Below are 24,320 nucleotides of genomic sequence, written 5' to 3' on the forward strand. Positions count from 1 at the left end.
TGGAAGGCAGAGGGCTAATTAAACCTCTCATAAATATTCAGAAAATAATAGCTAAGCATAATTAGAGATTATAAGTGGGTTTTCTGGGTTGCTTTGTAAAGAATTTACTTTCAAATACTGTATGAACCATATTGCATTAAGAGAAAATTTCTGAATGGAACTTCAGCCTCAGCATGTCCAGTGCACTTGGCTTTGTGATACCAAAACAGACTTCTGAAAAGGATACCTTAATGGATGACCTTGGGATAGTAGTCATTCATGTGTATCCATTCATTTGTGATTGAGGGATCTGTCATATATTATACTATATATTTTCCATGAAGTCTAAGAACAATGTAGAGCCTAATAATGTCTCCTACTTTAATTATTATACTTGTAAAACCTATACATTTTACTTTCACATTAACAAGTACAATATCATGTTTATAGTCTGGGCCTTTCTCTTGAACTTCTGTCACATCTCACTGCCTTCTTGACATCAATACCTGGATAAAATTTCAAATATAACACAATCAAAACCAAATTTCAGCTCTTCCCCATCCAAACCTGCTCTATCTGCAGCCTTCCCTTTTTGTCTCAGTTAAATCCAGGTTAAAACTCTTGAGGTCATTCTTGACCCTTCTCTTTATTTCATACATGATATCCAATTTGTCAGAAAATCTACCCACAAAATATCTGTCCAAAATCTGACCACTTTTCTTCACCTCCTCTGCTCCCTGCTGGCCCAAGCCTCCACTGTTTCTCACCTGCAAGAACATTATGCTGGGTCTCAGGCTTCTATTTTTTTTCCTCACAATTTAATGTCAATACAGAAAAACTTTTAAGTCCTAAGTCAGACAATGTCAAGTCTCTGCTCAGAAACCTACAATGTTCCCCTTTCATTCAGATTAAAAGCCAAACCCTTAAGTGGTCTACAAAGTCCTATGTGCGTGATATGGCCTCCTGATAGATCTCTTTACCTGCTGCTTCCTCACTTCCTAAATCTGCTCCAGACACACTGACCTTCTTGCTGTTTCTCAAGCCCACCAGGCAGGCTGTTCTATTTGCTCATAAAGTTCTTCCTTCCCAATACTTGGGTGGATAACTCTCTTACCACCTTTAAGTCTAGCTTCAAATGTTGCCTTGTCAATAAAGTGTACCTGACCACACTATTTAAAATGGCAAATTGGCCATCAATATACACTCCAGATTCTCCTTCCCCTGTTCTGCTTTTGCTTTTTCACAGCACTTAATACCTTCTAATGTGCTGCATTATTTCTCCATTTATTCTTCTTATTCTTTATTATCTGTCTCTGCCAGTCTAGATTGTAAGCTCCTTGAAGGAAGAGATCTTCACCTGTTTGCCTTACCTAAAACAGTGCCTCACACAGGGTAAGTGTTCAATAAATATTTATCCAATGAAAAACTATCAGGGATGAATTCATCCATGTACCACATGAAATTATTTAAGAAAATTTAGCTGTTAGCTTCACTATCAACTTTTCTAATATTTTCCAGTGTTGCATGGACAGAAAATTGAAACCTGTCTGGAAGAAATTTATTTTCACTATCAAAAGCAGCTTATATAAAGCAATTCTTTAAAACAGAATATATTATACTCATTTATAATATCTGTATGTATAACTAGCTATTACTCTTGGATGGATTGAAGGTCAATTCATGTGCACACTCATTGATAGGTGTTTTGATGTGGAGAAAATGTTCCTTTCTTGGAGAGAAAATGTTATAGGTATTTTTCTAAGTCAGAAGTATCTCTAGTGACATTTATGAAATATCCATAAATCAATGTATAAAGAAAGAAATCAGACATCAAAAGTTAAAGGACATAATGCCTATCTTGGTCTCTTCCAGCAAATATAGTATTCCTTTAAATTGGTCCACATATTAAAAACACTGTTTTATCACTGATAAGTTACAACTGAATAGGAGAAGACTGATGTGGATGTTAAATATATCATATTGTCAAGAATAGATTAATCAAAGAATAAGTCTTTCTTCTTTCAAAACTGTAATGGGTTAATATAAGCACAGGCAAAAGAATGTAAAGAAACACTGATTCCTTGCATCCTGGAAAGATTCTGCAGTTGTAAAATTTATCAAATTTTAAAGGTTATCTTTGCTTGAAAAATGAGTTGAAACCAAAATAGGGATGTTCTAGAATTCATGAACATATGCGATGCTAAGTGAATATATAATATCTGGGGTGTCAGTTCCTTCTTGCAAACATAATAATGGAATATTATAAGGGCAAATTACATTGGGACAATATCTAGAGATTATCTAGTCCAAATCTAGCACTTAGTAGATGAAAAAATTAAAATCTTACAAATAAGAAAACTGAGTCTCTGAGAGATTAAGTGATTTTCCTAAGTTCAAATACTAGCTAGATAATTATTAATTACACATTATAGTTACCAGGAGAATGTGATTGAATTCTACCCCTAAAGATGATGTTTTGCCTGGAAACCTCTAAGAACTGTAGAAAAAATTTGCATCTGTCACATATGGGTACAATTTAGAGTAAGGAAAATGCAAGTTGAAATGTTTTATTATGTGGAGATGCTTGAACCATAAATGGTCCCGTGGAGAATAACTGGATTACTCCATCTTGAACTGAAAACTTCAAAATATAAAATAGTAAAATTTGTGAAATAAGGGTCATGAACAGTTTGCAAGGACTAGTCAAGTCTTGCGAAGAAATGCTCTCCATTTCAGAAGTTGAGGGCTACTGAAAATACTGGGTTATCTATTTGAGATTACATCCTGAAACCATCTGACAAAAAACCAACCAAACAATTTTTACGGTAGGCACCATAATGGTTTTTGATCATGCTGTAAGGTACAGAGTGGGGGAAGAGTTTGGATGTTTATATACAAAGTTCATACTGACCTGCTTAGATTTGATAGGAAGAATTAAGACATAGATTTTCAAAACTAAAGCTTACTTGGTGGAAGAGGCTCATCGATTGTTGGGTAGTGATGATGTTCAGGCCTCAAGGAAGGAAGCTGGCTTACTGGCTGGGAACTATGGAGTATAGGACATTCACCTACGGACAAGATAGTCAAGATATTCAGATTCATTCATTGCTGTGGCAACGTCATCAAAAAAGCATGTCTGTAAAACAAATTACTGCAAGAAAAAACCCCAAAGAGTGGGCAATTGATTTTTTGGTTCTTTGTCAGTTTGTGACATTCAGAACCATTCATGAATAAGTGAATAGAGGGAACTATTTTTTTTTTTAACTCAAATAGTCAAAACATTTCATGGTTCTGATTTGTACCATAACAAACCAACAGGTAGGATTGGGGACCTAAATTTTCTTGAGGGGAAGGTGGCATCAGAAAGGGACCTAGAAGAAAATGAGCAGAGCCTGAGATTAGCCCAGGAAAAGAAACAGGCCTGTTGGAGGGAAGAACAGCATTTATAAGGTCCCATAAATTTTTGGGACTGTGCAAAATGACAGCTCCTTTTTCCAATAGATTTCATCTGAGGGCTGCCAAGAGGCCGTCTTTCAGATTCTGTGTTTGGAATGAGACTCTTAGCTGCTGCCATTTCAAGATGGGGTTAAGGAACTGAGGGGCCAAGAAGGTAAATTCTTATTGTATGAAACATAGGGGCTGGGGTGGGGAGCCAAGGACCTATGGGATCTTGTGATTGTTTCAAGCTATTCTGAGGAAGAAGCAGACATACCAGGGTGTTCTGGAAAGAGAACAGACAAGAGACGAAGGAAGTAGGTAAGAGGCAGGAAGACTGAGACAGGAGAACTTGAAACATGGAAGTGGGATCGAAGGAAGCAGAAAGACAGACATGGAGAAATTTTAGAAATAAACATATCCACAGAATGCATGGCCCAATTATGATAGACACAGCTAATATTACTGTCAGGCAGACCTATGATGAACTGAATAGTGTTTTAAAATGGAGTTCCTATTTTATGATATCTTCAGGTCTTGGTAACACTGCATGTAGAGGGGCCTCCAGTACCAGCAGTTTGGGTCACATAATCAGAGTCAATTGCTCTTGATCTATGAGGAGCTAGAAAAGTTCAGGCCATGAGCCAGCCCTCAGACTGGTAACCCCCATTGCACCCCATCCTGGATTTCCCACAATAGCCCCTATTGGCCAAAGGACAAAGGTCAGGTTTATCCTTCTTTTGCCCTTCCATGGCTGATGCAAATACCAAGTGTTCCATTATTCCGTGGCCCAAAAGAGACGGACTGTGGAAACCAGTGGTTAAGATCTTTATGGGAGCTCAAATTTCAAAAATATTTCTCAGAGTTTCCATACATGGAAAGGATGACTATTTATTTTTGCTCTACATCTATAGAACTGACTTAAAAACATAAGCAGAAGTTAATTGGAAAGGAAATTAAGTGAATTTAGCCATTTAACTCCTTGAGCTAACTGGAAAACAAGAACAGGAATGTATTTGGGAACAAAGGGTCCTTTTAAATATTAAATATATAACATCATTTCTTGTGCAAATTCTGGTGTGTGACTCACACCCCTGTGGTCCTCAGAGACTAAGGAAAGTCAAGGAAGGTGCCCCTCCCTCATGCCAGCATATAGCTCCTTGCAAACTGACTCCTGTTCCAAAGCCTGGCTTTGTGTTTAGTGGATATAACACTCATGTTCATATTTATATGTGCTTAATGTCAGAAACTGGAAAAAAAAAAAGAGAAAAACAATGGTACAGTTGTTATGTCACCAGCTGCTGTGTTTTAAATTTAGTTTGTTAAAAAAAAAAGAGAGACTTACCTTGTTGTAATTAATTCAACCAATCAGGTTAATTACTCCTCCAAGCTAGTGGAAACATAATAGTATCGCTTGCCGGGTTAATGGAGCTGACCCCACCTTCCCGTGAACCCCAAGCAAATGCAATGATGTGACTGATGCATCTCAGCCAACGGAATGGAAGCAAGAGGAAGCAAGCCACTTCTGTTCTGCATGAGGCCGCAGCTCCGCACCATCCCCCTCACCTCAAACACAAAGCAAGGGTTAGACCTGCTAGAACTTCTGAGAAGGAAATGTATTCCAATTTAAAAGGGAGCCTTGCTGCTCATCTACCTGGAAGAACCTTCACTCAGAGGCTGAGCACGTCATGGGAATCATCTCAGTTAATCCTTCCAAACCCTTTAGGGTATGTTCACTTTGCACCCAGTTTACACTTGAGGTTTGGAGCAGTTAGGTAAGTTGGCTAAGGTGTCATGGCTGGGAAGTTGGGAGACTGAAGATAAACCCAGAGGAGCCTGATGCCAGGGTTGAGCTCATAATCACATTGTTGTTGTTGTTTAGTCGCTCAGTCGTGTCCGACTCTTTGTGACACCATCGACTGTAGCCTGCTGGGCTCCTCTGTCCATGGGATTTTCCAGGCAAGAATACTGGAGTGGGTTGCCATTTCCTTCTCCAGGGGATCTTCCCAACCCAGGGATCGAACCCAGGTCTCCCAAATTGCAGGCAGATTCTTTACCCCTGCACCACCTGAGAAGCTGCCCATAATTGCATTATGTTAGTTTTTTTTTTCCACTTGATCTGAAGGTTTTTAAAAACCATTTTATGTTGAGGTTAAAAAAAGAGGCACATGTGGAGGGAAAAGAAACACAAAGTATATGAAGAAGATATCCTCCACAAACTGCTGCAGACGCACCTGCGTGGCTGTGAGTACAGTACACCTTCCTTGGCTAACCTCAGGAAAGAATTTGCAATTTGCAAAGTCACAGTGAGGGGAGAAGAGGGCACATGTGCATATAATCAGGCATTCGTGTTTCTTTTGAGTGGGTGCTCTTGGAAGCGTGGTGCTGAGCGGGGGACAGATCCACCACTTTGACTCCATTAGCCCGGGGACTCCCTACCAAGGGAGAGAAGAACTGGCTGTAGAAGTCACTTGCCAGCATGGGTACAGCCTTCAGGAAATCAACAGTCCTTCCCAGGAATCCTCGTTTTGCCCCTAGTAATCACTATAGTGAAGCATGTGTTCTTAACTTTTGGGGGCAATCTGCAAAAAATTTCAGGAATCTAGAAATTTCTTTAGAAACATAGACTTCCACTCTGGCCCCAAAAAACTTTTTCATCCTTTTGGTAAAGGGGATGGGTTCCCCACTGCTGGACTGTTAGACCCTCAAAGGCATGGGCAATATCTTTTTTAAAATATCAACGTATACTGAGTCAAGTTTCAATTACCCATGTGTGGACTGTCTCCTATCATTGGAGACATGGGTCCAAATATACCCATTGGCTACAACAGATTGACAGACTATAAATCAGCCTTGTAGTTATGTGGCTCTGGGGTAAAAATGGTTATTATACTTCTAAAGGTAAAAATGTTTTTTCTTTCTTAAAAAACACCCCTTTGATGAGAAGAGTTGCTTTGGTTTTGCCTCTTGACCTACAAAGCTTAAAATGTGTAGTATATGGACCTTTATGGAAAACGTTTTCTCAACTTTGGTCTGAAACATCTCTGGTACCTCCCAGTTGTGCCCTCATATAGGTATATCCCCAAATTGCCTTATGATATACTTATTTTTAATTCTATTGTAATTATTGAGTGCATTCCACACATAGCATCTGGCCTAGAACAAAGAAGAGACTCAAAACACCCCTATTAAAGAAAGGGATTGTCCACCCCCATCCTCATACTCACGGGTGCTTTTCCACATTGTATGGTATGTCACTAAGGTTTACTGTATGGCACTCTGGTTTTCTTCCTGTGTTTATTTGTTACCAGTTTCCTTGGGCTTCTCCTTATCCTATGTGTCACTTTCCCTCACCCTTTCTTTTTCCAAAATGTAGAATTAAGTACTTTTAAGTACTTAAAATTATTTCTTTTACACTTATGTACATTCCTATAAAAATTTGCAGGTGCCAGGCATTTGCTTAGCAGACATAAAGAAGATATGAATTCTGGCCCTTGATGAGCTTACAATCTAGAGACAATACCACTGCATGTTGTTTGGAGGCTAATTTAAACAAATTAGAACAGCAAAATAGCAGAATCTATATTTTTTGCTTTTAAAACAGCTGAATTTTTTCATATTATCATGTGACTTTTAAGTTATTTCCCTCAATGTCACTGTCACTTGACTGGCAGTTGGTTCCCAATTCTGGATTAGGAAATGCAAGTTAAATTTATATATGCTTCCACAGGCATGGCTAAGAAGAAAGGTCTTTGGTTAGGACACAGAATACATTTTTAAACTAAAAAGGGCACCTGTTGGATTAGAATCTTACTCAAGACAAAGTGATTTACACATTCATGGTATCCTTCCTTTGCATTAGCCAAAATAGCTCCCCAATCCCACAAAACAACACAAAACAAAACCAACAACAATAACAGAATCAAGCAGACAGAAATCATGACACATATATGTAGGCTATACATATTCATATGTACACAGGTTAAATTCTAAAACAGGTAATATCAATGTTCTTCCACTTATATTAACATTTATTGCTAATCTTCGTAAGTTGTGGGAAGTCAGCAGATATTGACATATTACCCACTTAATGTTGATCATTTTCTGCTCATATCACTTGATACTAGCTTTGATGCTCTTGCTGCTGTCAAGACTGGAGGGTAATATGTACCCTGTAATCAGTGATTAGTTAAAACAGAGACGCACACATACAAGTACACGCTCACATCCAACTCGTTGTCATTCCTGGGGTGTATCTGAGTGGAGGTGGGGTGTCAGCTACCCACAGTCTGGAATACTGACATACACATATACACATGCACACAGGTAAGTACAGGACAGGCACACGTGGCCACCGTGGCAACCTTATTTGGGACTGATCCTCTCCCTCTTGGTTTTAAACCATGTTGGTGAGACCTGCGTCCCCCTCGTGGTGGTCCTATTCTCACTCTGATGGGGTGTGAGGTCTAACCTTCTCTCCGACTGCTCGGCCCTGCAACGGGGGACTCCAGACCTTCCACGGTTCTGGCCATGCTCCCATCGGGGGCGGCCAGCTCATCTTGCCATGGCCCTGCGCCGTTCGCCGACTCCGGGTCCAGCTCTGGGCTCTGCACTGAGTCGGGCACTGACTCGAAGGCGCTGTTCTCCTCCTCCTCGTCGTCCTGCGAGGAGAAGACCGTGCTCTCGGAGATCTTGGCACTGTCCACAGAGGAGAAGCGGGTGTGGCTGGCGAACCTACTGCCGTTGTAGCAGGAGGGGCTGTAGCAGGAGGCGCTGTAGCAGGAGCTGCTGTAGCACGAGGAGCTGTAGCACGAGGGGCTGCAGCAGGATGCGTCGCAGCAGCTGTGGTCCCCACCCTGCCGCGGGCTGGAGTCGCTCTCGCTTCCCGTGCTGGGGAGCGCGTCGCCATCCGGGGCTGAGCCGTTGGCCAAGCCCGAGTGGCCGAGGGAAGCTGTGCCTGGAGTGGCCCCCTCGGGGGCCTCTCCATCCTCTTCCAGGGCAGGAGGCTCCGCGGCGACCGTGTCCACCTCGCTGAGCGCATCCTTCTCCGAGGCATCCTTGAGGGTGGCTTCCTCCTCGACACCGTCGTCGTCGTCCGCGCTGCCGCCCTGCGCTGAGGGCAGGCTGTGCAGCAGCGTGTGGATGCGGATGTAGTGGGTCCGCGGCGTCTCAGGCTCACCGCAGGCGGACGCGATCACCGTCTCCAGCTCGGATACAGGCAGGGAGCACGGCCTGGTTTTCCTCTTCACCGAGGCCCGCAGGTGCAGCCTGTCCTCCCCCTGCCCCAGGGCAGACACGTCCCCCTCTTCCTCCTCCACCTGTTCCTTCTCCTCCTCCGGCCCCCCAGCCTGGCTCTCTGTGGCCCCTTCCTCAGCCACCGGCTCCCCAGGGCTGCTCGGGGCTTGACCGTCCTCCAGCAGCCCCGGTAGGGCCGCCTCCCCTCCCAGGTCCAGCTGCTCGGCCAGTTCTTCTGCACTTAGGGCAGGCTCTGTGTCCTGTGGCCCAGGGGCCAGCAGCTCCCCAGCCCCCTCAGGCCCCACAGAGACTGTGCCATCATCTCCTGCCTCGGTGGTACCTGTCGCTGCCTCAACCAGACTGGTAAGCTCCAGGCCCTCGATCCCTGGGGGGCCCACAGTGCTGCCCTGGCTCGGCTGCTCAGGCTTTGGGGTCCCTGAGGGCTCTGGTGCATCACACGGGGGCTCCCCACAGCTGCTTGCCACCAGGTTATTCATGGGGCTGTCCTGAATTTCCGCAGACTCAGGCTCGGTACTCAGGGAGATCTCCTCATCATCTGTGGACAAGAAGAAAACGTCACTGCAGTGTTAGTCTACTCCCGAGGATGTGCGAGCATCTTAGGGATTTCTGCCCTAGGATATTGCATGGAGGGGTTGATGAGCATTTCCCATGGACCCAAGCTCTGCTAAAACCCATTCTGAAGGAAATGGTTCTCCTTATGCAATCACGATGTATTTGAGAATTTTGTTTCAAGGGACTTCAGTTTTTGGTCAAAATGCCCAAATCCTAGTGCTACCCCTGTTCTGGGCACAAAGTAGGTGCTCAATAATGTCTGCTATTTGGAAGACCTCAGAGATGAGAGGTGGGGTTTACAGTTCCTTGTTGGCTTCAGGCAGGGCTAATTATACTAGTTCAGAGTGTTTCCTATGGCTGAGTCCCCCAGTGTGGCAGAATGGGGTTCTTAGGTGACCACAGAGAAGGAAAGGGGGCAACCACAGTCATTCAGTGGCTCAGACCAGAAGCCTCCCAACATCTGAAGAATGCTGAAGTGGGAAAGTAAACCAGGTCTCCATACCAAGCACCCATTCACGGAGCAGCAACCATGGTTCACCTCTGCCTTCTCCCAGTTGCTCTACTGGATCCCTGCCAGATGTGGATTCCCAATTCAAGCCCTTGTGCTATCCACTCATTGAAGAAAAACAATCTCTCTGGTGCACTGTAAAGCTATTCTTACTGCTACACTGAAGTAAGAATTAATTTTATTTTCAGGATGTAGGAAAGGCTGGATGCGAAAGGATGAAATAGCCAAGTGTTTCCTTACAATCTGCTTTGTAGACTGGGCACAGAAATGCACAACGTTTGTTTGACGAGGGGACAGTGATAAACTCCAGACCCTGATTCTCAAAAGCCTTATTAGCTTTACTGGCAACTCATAAATGTTTTGCCAATAAAGTTGTGACAACTCACAACTCTCGGCATGATCTCTACCTGTGAGGCGGCTGCCAGAGAAGAGTCAGAATGGGATTATGAGGCATCTCGTCAATCTTATTTGGAAATACATTTTGGCTTGAAAAACTGAACACAGGATGATTCAAAAGTTTTCTGTCCAATTTACAATATTCATTTTTCCTGTGAGATTGTAAAAATCTACTGAGTAATCACAGTTTGACAATATGACATGTATCACATTCATTCATTCATTCACGTATGCAATGATTCAACATCTATTGATTAAGTCCTGTGTGGGTGTGGGTGGTGTTAGTCGCTCAGTCATGCCTGACTCTTTGGGACCCCATGGACTGTTTAGCCCACCAGGCTCCTCTATCCATGGAATTCTCCATGCAAGAATACTGGAGTGGGTAGCCATTCCCTTCTCCAAGGGATCTTCCTGACTCAGGGATTGAACCTGGGTCTCTCACATTGCAGGCAGATTCTTTACTCTCTGAGCCACCAGGGTATTGGCAATAAAATGTTAAGTTAGACGTGGCTCCATACCCATGTTGACCTCTTTGTCAATCCCCACTCCACTGTCTAACCCTCTACCTTTAGGTCACTGGAACAAAGAGGAGCCTGTCAATCAAGGGGACAACAGGGACTTCCCTGGCAGTTCTGTGGTTAGGGCTCCATGCTTCCACTGCAGGGGCCGGGGTTCAATCCCTGGTCAGGGAACTAAGATCCCATGAGTCATGTGGCACCACCAAAAAATAAAAATAAAAAGGAGGATAGCAACCTGGCTTGCAGAACAGATCACTGGCTTCTGGGCCTCAAATGGAGAAGACAGGTAGAGAACCACAAAACCTAGGACATGTCTGGAGAGAACCATGGTTATTATATTTTGGAGAAAGGAACCACTCTATGACACTAGGCTAGGACAACACATGAAATGCATGCCAAAATACCTGGGTGGATGGAGGAAGTGATCTCAAACCGGAACTGCAGCTGTCCACTCACATGATCTGTTGGAAGCCTACGGCCAAGGGTGTAGCTGACCACCCTGTCCCTAGAAGGGAATAAGCACCATCACAGATCTGGTAAATACCTGTTCTCCTAAAGACCACACACTATGCCAGCAGGTGAGGCACCCAAGCCCAGGGAGGCCCTGATATTAGGAGGTGACGTCTGCTCAGGGCCACACAAGATGGTCCTAAGGAAAAGATGGGAAAGTACATTTGCTCAATAGCAGTGAAAACTTCAATAAAGTCCTTATCGACTAATCTAAGGCAGGGATCAGTAAACTACAGTCCATGGGCCAAATCTGGCCCATCACTTGTTTTCATAATGCTATGGGCGTTCTACATTTTTAAATGGTTAGAAAAAGAGCAGTAGAAGAGTAGCATTTTGTGACATGTAACAATGATACGAAATTCAAATTTGTTTCCACAAATAAAAGTTTTATTGGAATGCAGTCATGCTTGTTAGTTTACTTCTTGTCTGGCTGCTTTCATGCTACAGTTGCAGAGCTGAATAGTTGGGACAGAAACCATATGGCCGACACAGCCTGAAATATTTACTATCTGGCCCCTTACAGAAAGTTTGCCAATTTGTGTTTTAGAGAAAAAAAAGAAGAAGAAAAAGACATGGATATCCTTTGCTTGCTTTTCCTGTGCAGGCTGACATTTTCCAAGTAAGCCCTTAATTATGGGCCAGCAGTAGATGCTTGTCTTATAATAATCTAGCTAGCTAGCTACTTATCACTATCTATCTATCTATGGAAAGATGTAATCCTGATTCCCAGAGACCCTGTGGAATGCTTCAGAAAGAGACCTGCTGCAGAGCAGAGCAAAACAAGACTTGTGGGCTGGGTCCACTGGCCTGTGACTTCCAATTACACCAACTCCAGGGTCCCACAGAGAGACTCTGAAACTCCACCCTGGACCCTGGCACCATTCCCTCTGCTCACCCAAGGCAAATTTTAATTACTAGGAAGACAATTATCCAGAGAGAAATCAATCTGATAGTTTGCTATTATACTTTCATCAACAATGCGGATTCAGCAGAATACAAGGTACCCTCCCTTGGCCTAAATAGGAAGAGTGACTACTCTGGGATATTCAGAAATGAACAAAGCCACTCTACCCAATAATAACAAAGACATACTCCAAAACCAGTTGTTACTTAGACAATTATGTATTCATCCCATTTATTCATTTGTGACATTCAAATAAAAAGGTAAATCACTGGCTAATAGTGTTTCAATGTTTCTTCCTAGAAAACACCAGCACTGTGAAACAACATATATCCCAGGGGTCCACTGACTTAGCATTTCTCTTTGGTAAGTGCTGGTTTCATGTTCGGAGTTCCTAGGAAGTCCATTAAATAAAGCATTACATGCAGGAAAATTAGAATGAGCTAAAATATTGACAAGGGCTTTGGTCAATATTATGAGGTAGGTCTACAATGACCATAAGAAAGAGATCCTGAACCCCAAACCTAGTTGGAATCAGAGGAGGCCTGAAGACAATGTCAGATAGTGAGACCACTTTATCAACAAATATTTTGTGAGCCCCTGCAATGTAAAAAGTGCTGCAGGTGATACATAGCATGTAATGCATACCCTGCCTTTAAATAGCTTATCCCCAACTGGGGGCATGAGACTGGTAAAGAGTTCTTAACTACATAAGCAGTGATATTTCCAATATGAAGTTGAGGCAGGTGAGAGTAGAGGGTTTGAGGAGTGAGACAGTAAAAGGCAGATGGCTGAGGGCTGGGATGTTACAGGCAAAGGAATCGAGGGCACCTTCTGAGCAGCCTTTATTTTAAAAGGCATACAGTTTGCTATTTTAAAAATGAAGAGTTTGGAATCATTTAGTCCCTATGTGCCATGGACAGGTTTATGTTCTTTATGTATATTCCTGTTTTAGTGGAAAATGCAAAAATCTTATTTGACACACAATTTAGCCTTGTAAATGTCAACTCTCTGCTATAAGGTTCTGATTACATGTCCTTGTATCATTCTAAGTATTGCACTGAGGCATATTCATGCCCAGAGAAGCACATACAGCTTTACATGTTTTCAAATATAGTTGCTATTACCTATAGAAATGCATATTATGTACAAGGATTTTTATCTGGTCAGAGGTTGATGACAACCCTGAATATTATTTATTTATTTTAGTTTTTGACCACATTGTATGGCATGCGGGATCTTAGTTCCCTGATCAGGGATGAAACCTGGGCCCCCCTGCATTGGGAGTGTGGAATCTAAACCACTGGATCACCAGGAAAGTCCCAGGAACATTGAATGGCCATGAATATAGAAGATACAAAGTGCAGGTCATATACAACTAAACTATGTGAGCAGCATAATTGTGGTTGTTCCATAAGGATTCACGCTTTTAAAATTTTACACATTTTATCTAGCATTTCCTATAAATACTAGGGTTTTTTAAGGCACTCTAGTCTAGTAACCCAGTATTTCATCTTTTTATGGAAATGTCACAAATGATTAAATCCTACACACAAGACAGGCATGTGAATGAAATGATATCCTTCATGGTAAAACAAATTTTAATTTCTATCTTTACAGAAAGAAATGCTGCAGTAAGGCCTTCTTTCACTAGCATCTTAGGAATTTTTACTGTTGTGCATAAGTAACCAGAGGTAAACAAACAAGGGGAAAAAGAAGAGTCTGTTTAATAAAATATCATAGCTTGAACAACATAGTAATGGGAGAAGCCAAGGAAATACAGCACCAGTATTTCAGTTTGAGTCTCTATGAGGCTGTATTGTTGCCTTTCTTGGGCCTGGCCTGCTGGCTGATGCCTAGTGATACAGAGCTCTTGGTCAAGGTTTACCCTATGGCATGTCTTTCCAGGAGTCTTTGAACAGGCATTGACAGCTTTCCCAAAAAGCGCTTGATGATGGGGCGGCTCTTGGCAAACTTGTCCTTCACCTCAATTTCCAGCACATCAGTGGGCAAGGACACAAAGCTGAATTGCTGCAATGAAAAAACACATGACCTCAATTAACTGTGAGGTGTGAGGGGTGGCCAATCCCCAGTCCATCTGCTTTGAATGATGACATTCTCAAACACTCCAACAGCAATCTTTCTCTCTCTCTCTACTTGCCAACCTAAGTATATCCACCTATCTCAAGGTTTTAGAAATGCTGTGAACTCTGTTTATTCCAGAAGTGAATAATGGCCACAAAGAGAGATACCTCCTCAGTGCTTAAGAATAAGGTTCTTTTCTTTCTTTTTTGGCCATTTGGATTGCAGGATATTAGTTCTCTGACCAGGGATCAAACCTATGCCCAGGGCCATGGAATCTCTGAGTCCTAATCACTGGACCACATTGGAATTCCCTAAAAATAAGGTTATTCTCTGACATTGAGATAATAAAATCAATCATAAAGGGAAAGAATGCTACCCAGGCCTCATCATACTTGACTGAATTTATCAACATAGCTTCAGAAAGAACAAGCAAAACTCACAATTAGGGAAATGCACTTGGAATCAACACCATAACATTTTTTTTTCATGATTATAATGGCAGAGATTTTTTAAAGTTTGATCATACACTGCCTTCTGGTCAGTGGGAAGAGATAAGAACTCTCACTCTGTATTGATGGAAATGCACATTGATTCGACCCTTGGTAAGGGAATTGGTAATATTTCAGTTCACTTCAGTTGCTCAGTTGTGTCTAACTCTTTGTGACACCATGGATTTCAGCACGCCAGGCTTCCCTGTCCATCACCAACTCCTGAAGCTTGCTTGAACTCATGTCCATCAAGTTGCTGATGCCAGCCAACCATCTCATCCTCTGTCATCCCCTTCTCCTCCTGCCTTCAATCTTTCCCAGCATCAGGCTCTTTTCCAATGAGTTAGTTCTTCACATCAGGTGGCCAAAGTATTGGAGTTTCAGCTTTAGCATCAGTCCTTCCAATGAATATTCAAGACTGATTTCATTTAGGATGGACTGGTTGGATCTCCTTGCAGTCCAAGGGACTCTCATGAGTCTTCTCCAACACCACAGTTCACAAGTATCAATTTTGATACTCCATCAACCACAGTTCGGTGCTCAGCTTTCTTTATGGTCCAACTTTCACATCCATACACGACTACTGGAAAAACCATAGCTTTGACTAGAAGGACCTTTATTGGCAAAGTAATGTCTCTGCTTTTTTAATACATTGTTTAGGCTGGTTACAGCTGTTCTTCCAAGGAGCAAGCGTCTTTTAATTTCATGACTGTAGTCACCATCTGCAGTGATTTTGGAGCCCCCCAAAATAAAGTCTACCACTGTTCCCATTGTTTCCCCATGTATCTGCCACGAAGTGATTGCACTGGATGTCATGATCTTAGTTTTCTGAATGTTGAGTTTTAAGTCAACTTTTTCACTTACCTCTCTCACTTTCATCAAGAGGCTCTTTAGTTCTTCTTCACTTTCTGCCGTAGGGTGGTGTCATCTACATATCTGAGGTTATTGATATTTCTCCTGGCAATCTTGATTTCAGCTTGTGCTTCATCCAGCTCAACATTTTGCATGATGTACTTTGCATATAAGTTAAATAAGCAGGGTGACAATATACAACCTTGACGTACTCCTTTTCCTATTTGAAACTAGTCTGTCGTTCCATGATCAGTTCTAACTGTTGCTTCTTGACCTATACACGAATTTCTCAGGAGGCAGGTAAGGTGGTCTGGTATTCCCATCTCTTTAAGAATTTTCCACAGTCTGTTGTGATCCACACAGTCAAAGGCTTAGGCATAGTCAATAAAGCAGAAGTAGATATTTTTCTACAACTCTCTTGCTTTTTCAATGATCCAACAGATGTTGGCAATTTTATCTCTGACAAAAGGTTCCTCTGCCTTTTCTAAATCCAGCTTGAACATCTGGAATTTCATGGTTCACATACTGTTGAAGCCTGGATGGCAGAATTTTGGGCATTAGTTTGTTAGCGTGTGAGATGAGTGCAATTGTGTGGTAGTTTGAACATTCTTTGGCATTGCCTTTCTTTGGGATTGGAATGAAAACTGACCTTTTCCAGTCCTGTGGCCACTGCTGAGTTTTCCAAATGTGCTGGCATATTGAGTGCAGCACTTTCATAGCATCATCTTTTAGGATTTGAAGTAGTTCAGCTGGAATTCCATCACCTCCACTAGCTTTGTAGTGATGCTTCCTAAGGCCCACTTGACTTTGCATTCCAGGATGTCTGGCTCTAGATGAGTGATCACACCATTGTGGTTATCTGGGTCATGAAGATCTTTTTTGTATAGTTCCTCTGTGTATTCTTGCCACCTCTTCCTAATATCTTCTGCTTCTGTTAGGTCCATACCATCTCTGTCCTTTATTGTACCCATCTTTGCATGAAATATTCCCTTGGTATCTCTAATTTTCTTGAAGAGATCTCTAGTCTTTCCCATTCTATTGTTTTCCTTTATTTCTTAGCATTGATCACTGAGGAAGGCTTTTTTATGTCTCTGTGTGATTTTTCTGAACTCTGCATTCAAATGGCTTTATCTTTCATTTTCTCCTTTGTCTTCAGCTTCTCTTCTTTTCTCAGTTATTTGTAAGGCCTTCTCAGAAAACCAGTTTGCTTTTTTTACATTTCCTTTTCTTGGGGATATTCTTGATCACTGCCTCCTGTATAATGTCATGAACCTCCATCCATAGTCCTTCAGGCACTCTATCAGATCTAATTCCTTGAATCTATTTGTCACTTTCACTGTATAATTGTAAGGGATTTGATTTAGGTAACACCTGAATGGTCTAGTGGTTTTCCCTACTTTCTTCAATTTAAGTCTGACTTTTGCAATAAGGAGTTCATGATCTGAGCCACAGTCAGCTCCTGGTCTTAATTTTGCTGACTGTATAGAGCTTCTTCATCTTTGGCTGCAAAGAATATAATCAATCTGATTTTGGTATTCACCATCTGGTGAAGTGCACATGTAGAGTCTTCTCGTGTTGTTGGAAGAAGGTGTTTGCTATGACAAGTGCGTTTTCTTGGCAAAACTCTTAGCCTTTGCCCGGCTTCATTTTGTTCTCCAAGGCCAAATTTGCCTGTTACTCCAGGTATCTCTTAACTCCCTACTTTTGCATTCCAGTCCCCTATGATGAAAAGGACACCTTTTTTGGGGTGTTAGTTCTAGAAGGTCTTGTAGGTCTTCATAGAACTGTTCAGCTTCTTCAGCACTATTGATTGGGGCAGAGACTTGGATTACTGTGATTTTGAATGGTTTGCCTTGGAAACGAACAGAGATCATTCTGTAATTTTTGAGACTGCACCCAAGTACTGCATTTTGGACTCTTTTGTTGATTATGAGCGCTACTCCATTTCTCTTAAAGGATTCTTGTCCACAGTAGTAGATATAATGGTCATCTTGAGTTAAATTTGCCCATTCCAGTCCATTTTAGTTCATGATTCCTAAAATGTCAATGTTCACTCTTGCCATCTCTTGTTTGACCACTTCCAAATTACCTTGATTCATGGACCTAACATTCCAGGTTCCTATGTAATATTGTTCTTTACAGTATCGGACTTTACTTTCATCACCAGTCACATCCACAATTGGGCATTGTTTTTGCTTTGGCTCTGTCTATTCATTCTTTCTGGTGTTATTTCTCCACTCTTCTCCTGTAGCATATTGGGCACCTACCGACCTGGGCCAGGAGTTCATCTTTCAGTGTCATATCTTTTTGCCTTTTCATACTGTTCATTGGGTTCTCAAGGCAAGAATACAGAAGTAGTCTGCCATTGTCTTCTCCTGTGGACCATTTTGTCAGAACTCTCCACCATGACCCATCCATCTTGGGTGGCCCTACGTGGCATGTTTCATGGGTCCCTGTTATCAGTTTGGCTAGTTTTCTGTGATTGTGGTTTTCATTCTGTCTTCCCTCTGATGGATAAGGATAAGAGGCTTATGGAAGCTTCCTGGATGGAGAAACTGACTGTGGGGGAACCTGGGTCTTGTTCTGATGGACGGGAAAATGCTCAGTAAATCTTTAGTCCAATTTTCTGTTGATGGGCAGGGCTACGTTCCCTCCCTGTTGTTTGACCTGAGACCAAATTATGGTGGCGGTAATGAAGATAATGGCAACCTTCAAAAGGTAGCCTTCACGCACTGCTGCACTCAGGGTGCCTGACCCTGTAGCAGGCCACCACTGACCCACACCTCTGCTAGAGACTCATGGACACTCACAGGTAAGTCTGGGTCAATCTCTTGTGGGGTCACTGCTCCTTTCCCCTGGGTCTTGGTGCGCACAAGGTTTTGTTTGTGCCCTCCAAGAGTCTGTTTCCCCAGTCCTGTGGAAGTTCTGTAATCAAATCCCACTGGCCTCTGAAGTCAAAGTCCCTGGGGGTTCTCAGTCCCTTTGCTAGATCCCCACATTGGGAAATCTGTTGTGGTTCCTAGAACTTTCTTAACAGTGCGAAAATTTATTTGGTATAATTGTTCTGCAATTTGTGGTAATATTTATTGGCATTTAAATCACAAATTCCCTTTAACCCAGAATTATACTTCCAGGACTTTTCCTTCTGGATTGATTTGCATGTGTGTTCAAAATTATGTTTTTTATAAGGACGTTCAATGAGCATTATTAACCATCATAAAAGGCTGGAAAAATGTAAAAAATATCTAGCAATAGGAAGCCAGCTAAATGAAGGATTGTAAATCTTTGAAATGCAGAACTCTGCTGGCATTAAAAAGAAATAGGTAAATAAATATGCTCTGACATGAAATGACATGTGACATATTAAGTGAAAAAAGGCAAGATGTGAATAAAAATGTGAAGAGTGGGAACTCATTTGTACTTTGAATTGCAAAGAAAATGCCTTGAGGGTATGTGGCCTCCTGGGGATGGGAGAGGGGGAGAAAGCAGATCTTTTTCATTCTATTCTACACTATTCATTTTTTATTCAGCATACTGTAGGACTTTTAAAACAAGAGCAGCAACAATTGAAGGAAGACTGTGATCATCAGAAGATGGATGTCTTGGCCAGAAAATGTAGAAAAGGAGAAAGAGGTAAATGCTTTCATTGCCCAGTTCACACTATCTGGGGTGGGAAGGTCTTGATGACACATTACAGTATCCTTGATCAACGGTTGTGAAAAAGCTGAAATATATTTATTTTCTTCCATTCTGATTAATTCCTAACAGTAATCTTTTTTACTTTAGTTGATTTTTAATTTCAGAGGTTAAATATTAGTATATCAGGTATGCCAATGTTAATAGCAGTCAGGATGGGCTGAGGCACAGTACAATAATGACCAAATTCCAAGTCTCAGTGACTTACAGCAGCAAAGTGTTGTTCTTTGCTCACACTGGCTCTGTGGCTGGCAAAGGAAACTGCTCATTAGTCACTCAGGGAGCTAGGCTGATGGAGTGGACATGCTCTCAAACATTGCCAGCCATGGTGAAAGAAGGAAAGAGAACTCTGGAGGTCTTTGTCTTGCAAATAAGTGCTGACTTTCAAACCCAAGTCTTCATCACAGCTAGACACACACCCCAGCCACCCACAGAGAACAGGAGGTGTGATGTTACCAAGTGTCTGGGAGATACAGAACAAAAATATTTGGCAAACAGCAATAATGACTTCCATGCCCACCATGTGGGGCTTCTAATTTCCATTACAAATTAGTTTTAGTTGACATCTATATAATTCATATGATATCACTCATATGTGGAATCTAATTTTTTTTTAAGTGATACAAATGACTTATTTACAAAATAAGTCTGTTCTAAAACAGACTTACAGATATCAAAAACAAACTTATGGTTACCATATAGGAAATGTATGGGGGAGGGAGGGAAGTATCAGGAGCTTGGAATGAACACGCACACACTACTATACATAAGACAGATAACCAGGGAATTCCCTGGTTGTCCAGTGGAAAGGACTTGGTACTTTCATTTCTGTGGGCCCCAGGTTCAATCCCTGGTCACGGAACTAGGATCCCACATGCAGTATGGCCCCCCCAAAAAGATAGATAACCAACAAGGACCTGTGGGAATTCTACTCAATGTGAGAAAAGAATATAAAAAAGAATGAATACATGAAACTAACATAACATTGTATATCAACTATACTTCAATAAAATTTTTAAAAATTAACTAAAAAAAGTACCAAAAACATCTACGTAATTCCCAAGAATCAATCATTTATGGCACTGACAAAACTGGACTTACAGACACGCTAAGCTTGAGGATGAAACTCAGGAGCTGGATTCTCCTCCAAGCAGGCCTGACTGCATGAGCATGCCGGCGCCCAGCTATCTTATGTCCCAAAGCTTCCATATCTTCTGCCCAGTAATTCTATTCTGAAGTGTACTATAATGGATCTCCTAATGCTTGACTCTAGACTCAAGTGTATTGCAGTAGATGTAGATGATAGAGTAGTTTATAATTTTCTAAATCACAATAATATGATTATACTAAATATGCAATTACAATTATAACATGTTAAATGACAAGATAGAAAATGTTTGTGTTCCAATGCTAAGTGACAAAAGCAGGAAACATATAACTCATGATCACAATACTGTGAGTGAAATGAATAGAAAAAAGACTGGAAAGAATCACAACAAATTTTAATAGCAGTTGCTTTACCAAGTAAGATTTTGTTCCCCCATCATTTTTTCTCTGATGAGCATGAATTATTTTTATAATGAAAAGCATAATCCCTTTTTTAAAAACAAGAGTATTTCTGGCTCTAGTAGCCTACATGGGACATGGAAATCAGCTTACCAAGACATACTCTGAAACTTGGCAGCAAATCCTGAGTTATTTCCTCCCTTTACAAAGTCTTCCTTCTCAGCCTCTCTTCACATATCCACCCCTTCATCAATGGCATCAGACCTTCCCCACCATGCCCTTACTTCCATGCCATGGTTTACTGGAGTCTATATAAACCATCAGCTAGGTTAGCTCTTTATTTTAAATTGTTATTGGAGTATAGTTAAGATGCAATGTTGTGTTAGTTTCAAGTGTCCAGCAAAAGTGAATCAGTTATACATATATCCATTCTTTTTTCAGATTCTTTCCCCATATGGGTTATTACAGAACATTATACAGGTCACTTTACATTCTTAGTGTATTAATTGATTAAAAAATTTTAAATATAACTGTTTAGAATGTCTGTAAATAAATGGCTGCAGAGATTTTAGAGAATCCTGCTTCTGACCTACACTAACACAGCAAAACTGCCTTCCCCTCCCCCCACAAATGGTCATTCTTGATTGTTCCCTTTAACCACTGAAGATCCTCTGGAGAAGGGAATAGCAATCCACTCCAGTATTCTTGCCTGGAGAATTCCATGGACAGAGAAGCCCGTTGGGCTACAGTTCGTGGGGTCGCAAAGAGTTGGACACAACTGAGTCACTAACACACACATACAGGTCAAGTTCTTTTAAGAACCAGTGAACACCTCTAAAAATGTAAAAACCTGTCTATTCCTGAGCAAACTACTTGCGCCCATGAGCCTGAGGCCAGGGTGATGTCTTCTGTCTGGCTGCTGACCTGGCTCCTTCTTTGAGCCCTTGAAGAACCTGTGGAGTGAGGTGGACTTGGTTTTTTTTCTACATCTGCACATCTCAGTTCTTGACTTTTTTATGCATGACCTCACTGAACCTTAGCTTCTTCAACTGTAGACTGGGAAAAGAAGGTCCATATCCTGTTAGATGAAACTGCATCCTTCTCTCTCTATATCCAGACTCTACCTGCCCTGTCCTCTAGCATCTCCTTCTCCTTCTGATTCTCTAATTTTTGGACTTTTTTCAAATTTACTACCTTATTTCATAAATGGTCAGGCCAGAAGGCAAACTGATCAGGTGAGACAACTGAGAAATGAGGAGGAATCCTGGCAGGCAAAAAAGAACAGGCAGCACATATGTGGACAGGCTAAATGTCAGTGAGAGCTATGGCATGTGGGAAAGAAGAGGCCACAAGTTTCCAAGACTGGATTTGCAAGATTGATGGCATGTGGGAGGATTAACAGCTGGAAAAGAGGGGCTGAGTGACTGAATGTCCCAAAGCAATGAAGGCACAGAGTGATAGAAATAGGGGTTGGGTGTGGAAGAATGTTAGATTGTAAAGAGAGACCTGGAGAGCTTGTGATATTTTCACATGATCTTTTGTATAAGCCCTGAAATGGATGACTGGGATGGAAATAAGGTCAATGAGATTGAGGAGGTCGAGGAAATAGGATGCCTGATAGGTCATTCATGTGGAAACTGATCATCCAGGACAACTGCTGGTCTTGGGTAGAAAGGGAAGATGGTGCCACAGATAGAAAGGACTGATTATAGCCGAGTAACAAATGAGACCCATTATTGCCTTGATGTAACCACACAATAAGGACATCAGTGTGAGAAAGGATACCATAATCAAAAAGGAAGAAATAGTTCTGAGATATTTCAGAGACATATTCAGCATGACTTGTAAAGTATTTTCACTTTCACATCTCAGAGAATAAAGCATCTGCCTGCAATGCAGCAGACTGGGTTTGATCCCTGGGTTGGGAAGATCCCCTGGAGAAGGAAATGGCAACCCACTCCAGTATTCTTGCCTGGAGAATCCCATGGACAGAGGAGCCTGGCAGGCTACAGTCCATGGGGTCGCAAAGAGTTGGACACGACTGAGCGACTTCACTTCACTTCACTTCACTTCATGAGAAAAGAAGACCCCAGTCTGAGAGAGCAGAAGTACAGTTGATTCATTTATGTCCACTTACCAACTTATGGAATTTGGGAAAGGTTGAGAATTGAAAAGTGGTAGCAATGGTTAACTTGTTTTGGGTCATGTTACATTTGAAGAGGTAGGAGGATGCTGAGGAGTAGGGCAGGAATAATAACTTGAAGCCATGATTGGATGCCTGGTGATGTGGGGGAGGAATGGTCCTAATTGTTGTGTGAAATGGGTTATGATATGCAGTTAAAGGGGCATCTAATTTTGCCTCTCTTCTCCTGTAGACATAAGGGGAAAATAAAATACCAACTCCATTCACAAGAGGCTGCTGCTGCTGCTGCTGCTGCTAAGTCGCTTCAGTCGTGTCCGACACTGTGCGACCCCATAGATGGCAGCCCACCAGGCTCCCCTGTCCCTGGGATTCTCCAGGCAAGAACACTGGAGTGGGTTGCCATTTCCTTCTCCAATGCATGAAAGTGAAAAGTGAAAGTGAAGTCGCTCAATCGTGTCCGACTAGTAGCGACCCTATGGACTGCAGCCTACCAGGCTCCTCTGTCCATGGGATTTTCCAGGAAAGAGTACTGGAGTGGGGTGCCATTGCCTTCTCCTCACAAGAGGCTGCTTGGTGCCATTAAGTCAACACTATTATTCATTACTAATGAAAGTTAAATGGACTAGGCTTGGTGTTTCTTGTGCAAAAGTTTTCAAAGGAGAAGGAAAGCATGAAGGGAGTAAATGGAGCATGCAAACTGCAGCTACTCTTCTTTAGAACTATGCATGCTATATGACTTTCAATTCAGGGAGCACTATTCATTGAGTTTAAAAAATGAACTTAAAAATAGTATTGCCTAAAGTCAACAAAAGAAGGAAAAACAACTTCACTAGCAGAGCAATCACTGAATCAACAGCAATGTTTTTTCTCTCTCACTAGCAACAGGGTTTCATATTAAGAGGTGATGCTCCTGGATTCTGGGTATAGGAGACCTGCCTCCAAGCAGTGTGCAGCCTGACTCTATTCTGGGAAAGATGTGACAGAATCCTGCTGGGAAGCGAGACTTGTATCTGCAGGAAATCTAATTGCTTTGAATCATAAAGGCTGCTTTTATAAATTTGTGATCTTTTACTTCTTCCTTTGGGTTAATATACAAAATATATAAAGAACTCATAAACCTCAAAAACAAAAATCCAACCAATTAAACAATGACCAAAGGACCCGAATAGACATTTTTCCAAAGGCATACAAATGACTAACAGGGACATGAAAAGGTATTCTACATCACTAATCATCATGAAATGCAAAGGCACAAGTAGATATCACCTTGTGCCTGTTAAGATGTCTACTATTAAAAAGATAAGCAATAACAAATGTTGGTAAGGATGTGGAGAAAATGTAATCCTTGTACATTGTTGGTGAGTATATAAACTGGTACAAGCACTGTGACTTTACTATATTCATTAATTAGCTCTAGTAATTTTCTGGTAGAGTCTTTAGGGTTTTCTATGTAGAGGATCATGTCATCTGCAAATGGTGAGAGTTTTACTTCTTT

The 24,320-nt window shown here is 41.8% G+C and overlaps 1 protein-coding gene across 1 annotated transcript in view; it reads right to left on the minus strand.

Annotated features, from left to right (window-relative positions):
- Window positions 1-24,320, minus strand: part of HECW1 (HECT, C2 and WW domain containing E3 ubiquitin protein ligase 1) — a 264,354-nt gene that overhangs the window by 117,834 nt on the left and 122,200 nt on the right. The window contains exons 6-9 of the mRNA XM_040260566.1: window positions 13,944-14,086; window positions 11,049-11,149; window positions 7,886-9,205; window positions 2,946-3,047 (exon numbers count right to left, since the gene is read on the minus strand). Coding sequence (XP_040116500.1) covers window positions 2,946-3,047; window positions 7,886-9,205; window positions 11,049-11,149; window positions 13,944-14,086 — 1,666 coding nt within the window. The remainder of the gene's footprint in view (window positions 1-2,945; window positions 3,048-7,885; window positions 9,206-11,048; window positions 11,150-13,943; window positions 14,087-24,320) is intronic.

The sequence above is a fragment of the Oryx dammah genome, unplaced genomic scaffold (genome assembly GCF_014754425.2).
Source record: "Oryx dammah isolate SB20612 unplaced genomic scaffold, SCBI_Odam_1.1 HiC_scaffold_18, whole genome shotgun sequence".
NCBI classification, from domain to species: Eukaryota; Metazoa; Chordata; class Mammalia; order Artiodactyla; family Bovidae; genus Oryx; species Oryx dammah.